This window comes from Panthera pardus, unplaced genomic scaffold (assembly GCF_024362965.1).
Source record: "Panthera pardus isolate Hobbes unplaced genomic scaffold, ASM2436296v1 HiC_scaffold_2, whole genome shotgun sequence".
Taxonomy (NCBI): domain Eukaryota; kingdom Metazoa; phylum Chordata; class Mammalia; order Carnivora; family Felidae; genus Panthera; species Panthera pardus.
Window position 1 is genome coordinate 34303992 of NW_026526765.1, and position 12464 is coordinate 34316455.

A 12464-nucleotide genomic window follows, 5' to 3' on the forward strand; every position below is an offset into this window, starting at 1 on the left:
AACAAGAAAACTCATACATATAACTAGAAAACCAGAGGTAGATTGACTAAATCCAGTGACTCCAAAGTTCTTTTCCAAGAGTTTTGTCTTTGCTGTCTTAGGTGTATCAACTTCATCTTTGGGCTTGGGTTGAAGTAGATAAAGCAAGGAGATTATGGCATACTGTAACATTTTTTCCCTTAAATTTTCTTTAATCCCCTCAGTAAGATTCCCTTTGGGCCACATCCTCTTTCTTGACTTCTGAAGCATATGAGAGTGACCCTCCACCCTCTTACACCTGCTTAGAGTGCAGGGGTTGGGCCAGCTTCCCTTGAGGTACATGAGCTGCTTGAGAGGAAGGGCTCCTGAATAAAATTAAGATTCTGTTAGGAAAGAAGAAGGAGAAAGGCCATTATAAAGAGTTTGGACTTACTCTGTATACACACCAAGCCATTGAAGAATTTTAGACAGTGAAGTAGCATGATCTGATTTATGGTTTTAAAAGGTCACCCTGTGGGAGCGTGGCTCTGTCAATTGAGTGTCCAACTCTTGATTTTTGCTCAAGTCATGATTCTGGGGTCCTGAGATTGAGCCTTGCATCAGGCCAGGAGCCCACTTAAGATTCTCTCCCTCTCCCTGGCTCGCGCTCTCTCTCTCTCTCTCTCTCTCTCTCTCTCTCTCTCTGTCTAAAAAAATAAAAATAATAAATAAATAATAAATAAATAAATAAATAAATAAATGGTCACTCTGTGAAATGTTTTAGTGGTTAATTGAAAGGTAACAAAGGGGAGGTGGGAAGACTGGGTGGGAAGCTGATAGTCCAGGAAAGAGATGTTGGGAGCTTGAACTATAAAAAATAGCAAAGGAGATGGAGAGAATTGAATTGAGATGGAATTGACATAACTTGTTGATGGGTTGAACTGGGGGGTAGGAGTTAGGGAAAATGAAGAAACAAAAATGACTTCCAGGTTTTTGGCTTAAGTACCAGGTTAGATGGTAAAATAGTTTACAGAGATAATGATAAGTTGAGAAGGATCAGGTTTTGTTAGGAATTATCAAGAGTTCTGTGTTTCGATTGAGAATATTGAATATTGAATATCTAGTGAAGATGCCAAAAGAGGCTGAGTAGAGTCTGGAGTTCAGTGGAGAGGCTCAGGCTGAAGACAGAAACCATTACAGAACCATCAGTATATAGATGATGTTTAAAACCATGAGACTTGGTGAGATATGCCTTGAGGGGTGGCGGGAGGGGGAAGGCTCTGGAAGCAGAGTCTGCAACACAATAAGGAGAAAGAGAAGCCAAGAAAGGGGACCAAGAAAGAGCAGCCAGTGAGATAGAAAGGAAAACAAGCAAATTTGGCATCATAAAACTAGGCAAAAGAACATGTCTTTAAAAGGCAATGGTACCACTAAATCAAATGCATCTGAAAAGTTGAGAAATCTAAGAACTAAGAAGAGAGCTTTGGGTTTGATAAGAACAGGTTTAGTGGAAGGAAAGGGTCAGAAGTATAGCTGAAGTGGATTCAAAAGAGAAGAAACTACAAGTGGATTCAGTCATTCAGGCAGGGCTTAAAAGATGCAGGAATAAAAGAAGATTCTGGGATGACAACTCCTAAGAACCCAAAACTAGAGTATAATTTCCAGAGGAGTTTTTTTTTTATGTTATTCTTTTTTTTTTCTTTTTTTAAGTTTATTTATTTTGAGAGGTGGGGGGGTGGAAGGGCAGAGAGAGAGGGAGAGAGAGAATCCCAAGCAGGTTCTGCCAGCACAGAGCCTAATGCGGGGCTCGAGCTCACAAACCGTGAGCTATGACCTGAGCCAAAATCAAGAGTCGGAACGCCTCACCATCTGAGCCACCCAGGCGGGTGCCCCTGATGGTATTCTTTGGAAAGAGAAATGTCCTGTTGGGGTCTTCATTTGAAATGAGGTTGGTGGCCCCACCATTTCTACCTTCTATAGATTCCTTTTCCGTACATAGTCCTTCTATTAAAAGGAAATTAGGCAATTGAGATTTTGCAATTTAGAGCAGGGGGCTGATAAGATTCCTTTGGGATCTCAGTTGCTCTTCCTGTTGGACCAGCTCCTGCTAGGACATTCATTAAATATAAATGTAAATTAAATGTAAATGTAAACTAAATATAGATGTGAATTAAATAATATAAATATATGTATACTTGTTGCATTTGCTACAGATCCTAAACTTGAACTCTATAAGGTCCCTGATTTTCCTTTGCCCCATCTACCCAAAGGTGTCCCTTTCAGTCCCTTCGACTTACATCCACCAGAAAGTAGAGCAGGGCAGAAGTTGTGTGGGGCTCCTGTCCTTTTCCCTCCCCCTCACCTCCTGGCCACAGCACAATAAAAACTCTGTTCAGAATTTGGCTAGCTGCTTCTTTTCCCACATTCGATCAGGGAACACTTAAAGCCATACAGTGTCCCTGTCCCGCCAGAAAACCTATGGGCAGGGTGCCCCTTCAGGCCGCCACAAAGACTCACTGTGCAAAATGTCTATGGCCAGAGCAGGGGCCACATGTGGACTATCAATAAGGCTTTTGATTTTTCCTTATGTCATGTCATCATCACATTAAACAAAATTCGAGCAAGGAAACAAAACTTAGATTCTACGCTGTAAGACTTTGCCTGCCCTAGAGCTACAAAGAAATGTACCTACTTTTCAGTTTCAGCATGTTCCTTCCAGAAAAATGTCATAAGTTTTTTTTTTACACCCAGTATAATTTTCCCCTTTAAGTGGATGTTATGTGACTTGATTGACTGTTTTGACTCCGCTTGTAAATTGTCCATTTTGGAAACTCTAACTGAAGTTAGATTTAGAAGTGAGCTTCGGCACCCATAAAGGTTGCTTCTCACTGGAGCCAAGAACTACAGAAGGCATAAGGAAAAGGACAAAGTGCAAAAAAACAAGCATCAGGTACCTTGCTGCCAAGGTACGTGTCTGTGATGGATTGTCACCTTACCCGTCTCCATTCACTGTTGGGTAGAGCTTCCATTTTCCACTGCGAAATAATTCTTGGAGCTGGTCCCGTGTTAGCCACAGAGCAGAGCTCCAACAATTTCTTTCCAAAGCTGGCCTTCAGAAAATGAATTTAAACCTTTTGAATCAGGTATCTGAGCGAAGCTGTGTCAAAGTTTTCTGTTGTTGTTATTGTTGTTGTTGTTTTTATTGTATCTAAATGCGACAAATAGATCTATAGGATGTACGTGACCTACCACCAAGACGCTCTGTTAACGAACATACCTATAATCAGGCAGGTACACATCAAAAGAGGGGTTGTTAGAATAAAAGGTCAGAGAGGCATCGTATTACAGATATTTCCTGAGGGCCTGTGTATGCAGGGTTAGAAAGGATAACGTGTGGTTTCTACTTTCAAAGGACTTGCAATCTAATTGAGGGGGCAAGAATGGAAACACATGCAAACAAAATAGTGCAACATACAGTATAGGGCACAAGTAACTATCAGATAAGTAGCAAAAATAATAAATGTCATTAATTGAGAGTTAATTGTAATAATAAATACGTACTAGTATATAAATAATTACTAATACTTACTATGTGCCAGACATTCTGTTAAGTAGTTTATGTACATTATTTCATTTCCTGAAGTACTATCCTCGCTCTAAAAATGGAAATTACCTCTGATCTTCTCCCCATTCTGAAGAAAGAAAGAAGAATGAGGCAAAGATCTAGAATCAGGAATATGCCAGATGGCAAGCAGATACATTGATCTGAGGCTAAAGACCCATTTAGGGGATAGAAAGAAATGAACCTTGAGACCTGTGTTAGTGTGTTCACCACCATATCCCAATGCCTAGCATAGTGCCTTGCACAAAACAGTTGCTCAATAAATATATCATGAACCAAAAACAAAACAAAAAAGCCCTCTGGTTTGTGTCTATAACCCAGATCAAGTACAGTGAGATAAGAGTTAATTAGTGAATTAGAGCCATATACCAAATAGTCTCAGAACCCAATGCCAATACCTCCCAGTCCCCCAATTACAGTAAGGGATTCAAGTGGGAAAGATACACCATAGTGGGACAGGTCTGACAGCAACAGCAGCTGCACCTCACTGGGGTTCATGGAACCCCATGGAAACTGGGGTCCCATGGGGTCATGGAAACTGACCTGGTGAGCAGTTCACAAGTCCTCACTCTGGCCTGCAAGACTGTACGATATCTGGCTCTGGGCACCTCTGCAACCTTAAATCCTTCTTCTCCCCCCTCTTCCCCTCCCTCTACTACCACCGGGGCCTCCTTGCTATCCCTCAAACCAATCTCAGAGCCCAAATTCCTCCACCCTGCTTTTCAGGTCTGTAATAGCCACTCTCGACACATCTGGCTACCCTACCCTGCCCCCTGGCACTATCTGTTTATCTGTCTGCTGTCTTCCCCTACACACACTAGAACATGGGCCCAGAAAGGCAGAATTCCATCTGTTGTCTTCACCATTGTATCCTCAGCATCTAGGATCACACCTGGCATGCCATTAAGTACTCACACACAGCAATTCTTTTTTTTTAATGTTTATTTATTTTTGAGAGAGAGGGAGTGGGGGAAGGGCAGAGAGAGAGAGAGAGAGACAGAATCTGAAGCAGGGTCCAGGCTCTGAGCTGTCAGCACAGAGCCCGACGCGGGGCTCGAACTCATGAACCGTGAGATCGTGACCTGAGCCGAAGTCAGACGCTTAACCAACTGAGCCACCCAGGCCCCCCTCACACACAGCAATTCTGACTGGAGATCATGCTCCCTAGCTCTCAACTACCTACTTCCCAAAGGAACAAGATTTTGTTCAAGAACTGTTATGTGGAAATTGATGAGTAGAGCTTGGAAACAAGAGACAGAGTGGCAGGAGCCAGACCAACCTGTTTATAAAAAATGCCTTTTCCCAGAAAGGGGAAAATACACCTTAAAACCTCTGGCAAAGTACATGCTTCCTTAGGACACCTTTAGCATGCTGTGCTTCTGAAATGGCGCCTTGGCTAAACAAGATCCATAAATTTGCCAAAACAACCAATTCCCAGGACGTAAGAGTCACTGCTACCAGTCTCAGCCTCGTAAACGGACACCGGGAACCATATGCCATGATATTAAAAGACTGGCTCACTGCTGTAAGCAAAGCCAGGCAAGTGAACCACCCAGGTGACAGGAAGGGAAGTGAGAAAATTAAACAATCTTATTTTCATTATTTCTTTCCCTCACTGAACACTATTAAGGAGCTAGACACCATGAAAATGGGTTAAAATATACTGACATTGCCTCAGGTTTGAGCATGCATGGTTCCTGGAGGGCATTTATCATAGGACCGAATAACGTGTTTGAGAGTCTTCTTTTGTGCAAATTCAGACTCCAGAGGCCACAGGATGTCTGATAAATTCAAAGTAATAATATAAGCAAGGTCGTGATGCCTCCCAACTTCCCTTGTTGGAAGAGTTCATGGTGAAGTATTCCGTAATCTCATGACTATGTATGGGGCACTCACTGTATTTAACAAACTATGCTAATGGGATGGTGAACCCAAAGGAGAATGAGACATGGTTCTTGCCTTCAAGCTTCAAAGAATTTCTCACTCATTGGGCACATCAGATAACTAAGATGGTGGACAGGAAATAACAAGTGCCCCAGTCCGGGTATTTTTTTAAGCGTAAAAACACAAAGGATGGAGGGATGGAGGGATGGGGGGATGGGGGGATGGGAGACAATAAAACACTTCATGGAAGAGAATACACTCAAACTGCTCTTGAAAGGTGGACGGAATTTCCATAGGATTCGATGGCAGGGGGCCTGGATGTGTAGCATTTGCCCACTTTTATTGTGTAAATATTCCCAGTTTGGCTGATCTCAAGTCGATGACGTGATGCCACTGAATACAAAGTTGGGAAGAAGTGCCAGCCCCAGCACACCATCTATGAGTCACCATCCGAGCTTTGGACCTTATTAAATCAGTCTGACCCTGCTGCTTTAATGAGTGGATTCACAGGTCTTAAAAACCTCTAAAACAACATTATAAGGGAAGAGACACTTCTGCCCTTCTCCCTCCGCTTCAGTCTGACCTTTCAATACTCTTTGTCTGTCCTTCTGTTCTCAGCCCTATGTCCCCGACTGGCCTACCTAGTATTGATCTTGGCCAAGTGCCAACCTCTGATTCTGGTTGCTCCTCTTAGCGTTGTCTATGAATGCTCGGGCCGGCTATCGCAGGGCACAGGGACTGGCTTCCTGCCCATTGCCGGGTGTTGACACCCCCGCTGTCTCCATAATGAAAAGCAGCTCTAGGAGCGGCTGGCTAGCTGGGCAGGGTGTTTAACTGTTCTTGTAGCAGTTGGAAGGGAAAGCCAGACAAATGGCTGGGAAGCTCTGCTGAAGGAAGATGCAAGCCAGCTGAGACCGGGAATTCATATTAATTGCTCCTTTTAGTTCTCCTTAAAAACAACAACCACGACAACAAAAGCCCCACCACCAATGTGTTCTCCTTCAGCCACTGCACCTTTAACTGGTTTTATCACCCAAAGGGTTACATTTGAAATGCCAGGCCCCAGTATCTGTCTTTAATTGCAAGCAGATGTCCTCAGTACGTGCATAAGCTTGTGTCAGGAGGATGTTTTTTTTAAAAAAAATTCACCAAGGAGACCGCTGCCAGACAGGAAAGGAGTATGTGAAACTTAAAGTTATTATTAGGAAACTTCCCCCATTGGGCCCACTAAGCAAGGGGCTGGCCTGTGAGAAAAGGAGGTCTCTAAGATCTCTCGCTGCACATGGATTCTTACCTTGAGACCCAGCTACTCTCAAAATACATTTATAGCAAAATATGGCCACTGCAGATTTATTTCAGCATGCGCTTTTCCTGATGATAGTTTCTCTTCCAAATTGTTATATATTGTTTCATAAAGAAACTTTTTTAGCCTTAAAAAGTGCTTGAAACCATCTGCATCATTTCATGGTTCTTTTTGTTTGCTTGTTTCGATTATCTCACGTGATGTGCTCTGTGATTTACTGCTCCAGTATAAAAGAAACACACTCCCTCATTGAGCTCTGGGGAGGTAATATTGTCTGTTCCAAAGGTCCAAAGATTTCCTGTTCAGATTACACAGGCTTCTTTAGAGCTGCCAAGAGTCATAATATGTACGAGATAATATGCTTTAATTCAGGAGAAACTGTGGATGGGGATTCAGTTAATCCAGTGAGCCACAAAGGAAAGGAAGTTCCAGCTTAGAAGTATCCCTGCAGTCAGGCCCAGGATTTGCTGTGCCCAAGGGTAGCCATGGCCAAGAAGACAGTGCAGTTCCAGGACCTGCTGTGTAACATCACTGTCATGCGTCTTACCTGGTCTCTCATGAATTGACCCCTGAAGGGTATTTCTGCTCAAAGCCCCAGCAACCTGGCCCCATCAATATATCTTGAAAGAATGTCTGCAGTATTCAGACAAATCATCCTGCGCTCATCCTGAGCACAAGTATGCCCTCATGAGCATCACCTGTGTGTGGGAAGTCCTCACAGTAGAGCCCCAAAGAGGACACAGGGACTCCAAGCAGAGCCAATACACCTTGTCATAACAATCACCTGGCTGGGGAATGGGGCATAGAAGATAAACTAATAGATTCTGGGGACCTTGCCAATACACAGATTGACCAGGGCCCTGGAGATTCAGATTCTATAGATCTGAGACAGGACCTTGAAATCCGTATGTTTAACAAATGTCGCAGTGCATCTCGATGGTCAGGCAAGTTTGGGAAACAGTGGAGCGGGGGTGGATTCAGAATCTGGCTCCAGTTGAAATTTGGATTCTACCATGTAATTGCTGGGTAGCCTAAGACAAGTTAGCTAGTTGGTCTGGGCCTCTGACCCCCCATCCATAAATCATGACTAATAATACTTCAGAGGGTTGTTGTGAAGGTAAAATGGGAAAATCTATAAAATGTGCTTAGCGTAGTGCCTGGTGCATTTTTAAGCACATAAGCAATGTGAGGTGTAAGCACCTCACATTTTTTAACATTGCCATAAGCCAGCACCTTCAGACAGCAGGATAGTTTGGGGTGTGGCATCAGTGTGACCAGATACCGAGCTTGACCTTGAACCTGCAAGGGCAGGTTGAAGGGAGATAAGGACTTTAAACTGAATACTTTTCAGTGAGGTTGATCACAGTTTGACAGAAAAGAAGGGCAGAAAGGCAACAGGTGGGTCTGGAAAGAGCTGTAGCCATTGAAAGCCAAGGAGAGAAGATTTCTGCTATACGGTCAAGGATAAACAGACCTCAGAAAGACAGGCAATAGTCAATCAAATGTGAGGTTTCCAAGGAGAGACACAATTTGCTGAGAATAAATTATTTTTGTTTGATTCCCTTTTAGCCTCAAAGCCAAAGTATAGAGCATTTATAAGTCATCATCATTTGCCTCATTTATGTAGCAGGCATCATGATTCTAAAAAGTGTCATGCCCTGTTGTCCTAACAGAGGTTACAAAGATGAAATACCCACCCCAGGAAGCTCGCTGCGTGTCAAAGGGCACAGACAAATGAGCAGTGACAGCAAGGGGGGTAAAAGCAGTATCCAGGACTGTCGGATGGAGAACAACTAACCTTCCTGAAGGAGAAAGCAAAACCTCTCAGAAGGTTTTTTTCCCGATTGTATTGAGACAAAATTGACATAAATCATTGTGTAAGTTTAAGGTGTACAATGTAATAACTTGACAGATGCAGGTATTGCAAAATAATTATCACAGTCAGAGGCAGTCTTGAGATAAAGATTTCATGACAGTTACATCATCGTTATCATAATCCTAAACTCGTAGGGATAACAACTGCTAACATTAATCAATGCTTAATTTATGGCAGATTCCATGTGAGGCCCTTTACGTTACCTCTCGTCATGTGTAAAATGGCTGCCACATGCACTATTTTGTTTATTGACTTGTGTTTGCACGGTCTATTCGGAGCTGGGTCTAAATGCCATTGCTGCACCACTGGTAAATTACGATACTCCCCAGAACATTGATTCTTCCCCTCTAGCTCCCTTCCTGGTACAGTAGAGAATTCACTAACTTACAAAAACTAGAATTGACTGCATTTAGTCCCAGCCTGAGTCTTTGACCAAAATCACCTCCCCAGAGTCCCACTGTCTACATTCAGCCTGCACAGGAGGATGTAAATAGTGGAGGGTCTCACTGGGCTTAGGGCAGCATCCTGTCCTCCTAAGTGCAAAGCCCTAAGCTCACACAGCCTCGTGAAAAACACTGTCACATTCTTCATGGGAAAAGATGGGCCCTTGCTTTCAGGGTAATGGCTAGCAATAATAACTGAAAAATAATAATAGCTATAATAAGAATATCTAACATTTACTAAGCACTTATATTGTATATTTAGTATATTGCGTGTACTAACTGATTTAAACCTTGCATGTATAGATACTTGTCACTGTCCCCATTTTATAGACGGAGAAACCAGGGGCAGGTATATGCCATAGTTAAAAGTTGAGTACAAGGTTGCACATAAGTAGGAAAGATCTGATTGCAGCTAGTTCTAGTCTTGGGGTCCTGTTCTTGGGCAGGTCCACCCTGAGGAGCTCTACTCAGGATACTGCAAAGCAGGAATTCTCCAATATTTGCAGGATCAAAATTAAGTTGTTTGGAATGACCATCCCCAATGCACCCTGGCATCCCCCCCAACTCAACACACCCCAGCTCAGCTTTGCTCCACCCACTCCCAACAGAGAGATCGAGGCTCTTTACCTACCCAGCCTGTGTCTCACTTTTGTGCAGTGGTTCTCCTGGCCCCAGCTGCCTTTCCCTTTCTCTCCATTGCCTGTTCATCCCAAGGTCGGCACCCATCTCAAAGAGTCCCTTCCCCAGGAAGCTTGTCCAGACTTGCTAAGGGCCATCCCACTGCTCCTTTACAGATTCCTACCCAGAAGACTGTGGGCTCGCTGAGGCCAGGGGCTGCAGCTGACCATTTTATAACAGCAGCATTTAAAAGCTCCTATGTAAATATGTCAGAGTGTTCATTATCTGCTTATTGTCGCATGTGTTCGTTTTTCCCTCACTGCTCAGCACTTATAGACATTAAGGACAGCTTTGACACTAATTAAAATTAGCAACTTAGCATGACACCTTTGTTTGCTAAGGAGACAGTTTTATTCATTGTGTTTTACTTTTGTAACCAGCACCCTTTTGGGCCTGGTGCAAATCTGTGGCCTTTCCTTGAGGACGCCATTTGTTCCTTTTATGTCTTGACTCATCACATATTGTGGAGAGTGTTAGCTGAGGAGCACTTTTGCTTTATGAAAATGTTACCAAATGCTGATACCATAAAGAGGAAAGCACCAGATGTCTGTCTGCAAAGAAAGCAAAATCCTCGTTTGTAACGAGTCAGGGGTAGCCAGGGCTCCCCAGGCATTTCCGGGCCTGGGGTTTGGCTCTGCATGCTCCCTTAGGGCCTCATAATTGACCCCCACATTCCATCTCAGTCATCATTCTGGAGAAATTTGTCAGCTTTACTGCTGATCTGTGCCTGGAAACTGGTGTCCATTAGTGTTCCCAGTTTTAAGCTGAGACACATTTGCTGGATAATTTTGACCAAAATAACACGTAGGATTGTATGCTGTCCTGTGATTGATTTAATTTTACTCTTCCTTTGAGCTGTCACGAGTTTCTTAAGGTGCATACAGTTGTCAGTGGAACAGGTCATTTACAGTCAGAAATTATGTAAACTTACCAACTGAAATAATGTTTTAATGCCCAACTTAAGGCAAGGGGTCATAAAACAAAGCATTCTCTGATGTGTGGTAAGGAATTGGAGGGGAGCATGTTCTAGATAATGGTAATAATAAAGACTGAGGATATCAAGGCCTCTGGTCAAGTAGACTTGAGGGTATTTTCATAAAATGCAATTTTCCTTCTGGTCACGTTAAAATCAATGTGTAATACATTATCTATTCTGGGCAAATGTGTATTCTCTTTGCTTTCTGTCATAATTCTTTATTGCATTTGGCAGCAAATGAGCTTCTAATATTAACATTTAGAGAGAGAATAAAAAGAACTCATAGTTCAGAAGTCATAGTTGCACAGAATTTAAAATATTAACTCACCAAAACCCCCAAAGCCTAACTTCACTTGGAAAAATGCTCTCACTGATATGCCCAGAATGAAAAAAATCTTACAAAGGTTAGAATCCTGCAGGGTTTAGGGAGAGGATCCTGACTTCATCTGCTGGGTTCTATATTATGAACACCACACCCGACAGCTGCTTCCTCCTGGTAGCTCAGTGGGAGCAGTTAGTGAAAAAGCACATTGAACAGTGGACCGGGGCTGGTGGGCAGGACCCGCCTGACTCTGAAATTCGGGGAGACAGGAGTGAGTCAGCTCGCTGCCCAATGCATCTTTGTTTTGCTTCTTGCCCTTTGTTCATAATCAGAGAGAGATTTCTTAGCATTGTTTCTGCAGACCTCTACGGGGGCCCAAAAGCATCAGCAGCTTCCCCGCTTCCACATGATTCCCAGAGTTTATTGTGAGCCCGGACCACGTTGCCCCTCTACGGAGGTGCAGAATCCTAGAGAAATCCCCTTGTCCACCCAGGTAACAGTTGCATAGTAGCAACAGTTGTAGCAAAACAACCTGGTTCAGAGGTTCAAAGACAACTGCATTGATCATTTTCCATTTTTCCTGTTTTTAATGCAACCTAATAGTGGTACCCATAGAATTATAACCACTTTTAGAATAGATGACTCATTGCATGCCACACGTCACAAATCCTGTGTCCCTCCTGTGCAACTTTTCAGTTCCCTTCATCCCTACCCCACCCCCAAGATTGCTCACATGTTTATTTCCAAGAATAAACTTGTTTGACTGAACTGTTTTTAATATTGTTTTGAAACGAGAATTTATGTCCCTCTGCATTTTCACAAGCAAGGCTCAAGCTTGGACTCAGATGTTATAGGAAGGCAATTTTCCATTGTTTCTGACCATGTCTAGCCATGAGACCAGAGGTGACTAACACCAGGGTTTCCATGTGCTCTGATATTTATGAGTTCTTTTTAGAGGGTAGGTACAATTTTAATTTTAAAAAGAAAAAGAAAACAAGGGAGAGGATTATTGTGAGGTTGAGCCAGGTCACATTTTGTCACTTGAAAGTGAAATTGTAACAGAGTCACATCAGACCATTTTTACAGGGATGACTAATGGTTTTCTTCTCTTTCTGTTCCAGCCACACCAGCTATCCTTGGCAGAGCCTCCCAGAGTCTGCAAAGAGTTAATCCAGGCCTAGGGACAAGTAAGAATTTCAGTCCTTTTTCTGTCATCAGTGATACTGTCCATGCTTTACCGTATTCAAGCTCCAATTTTTTTCTCTGCCTTATTTGAGATTTGGTACCTGGATAAATGACTGATTGAATTTGCATAAATAAGCAAAAATATATATATATACTTTTAAAGGATGTCTTTTTCAGCTTCTCTACAAGAGGGCTTTTTCATCTCTCTAATTTGCTT

At 42.9% G+C, this 12464-nt stretch overlaps 1 protein-coding gene across 5 annotated transcripts in view; it reads left to right on the forward strand.

Annotated features, from left to right (window-relative positions):
- The window catches only part of GHR (growth hormone receptor), a 269897-nt gene that overhangs the window by 182544 nt on the left and 74889 nt on the right, over positions 1-12464 (forward strand). For all 5 annotated transcript variants that reach the window (XM_019464275.2, XM_019464276.2, XM_053906961.1 and 2 more), the window contains one exon: positions 12184-12249. In XM_019464275.2, the coding sequence (XP_019319820.2) occupies positions 12184-12249 (66 nt within the window). The remainder of the gene's footprint in view (positions 1-12183; positions 12250-12464) is intronic.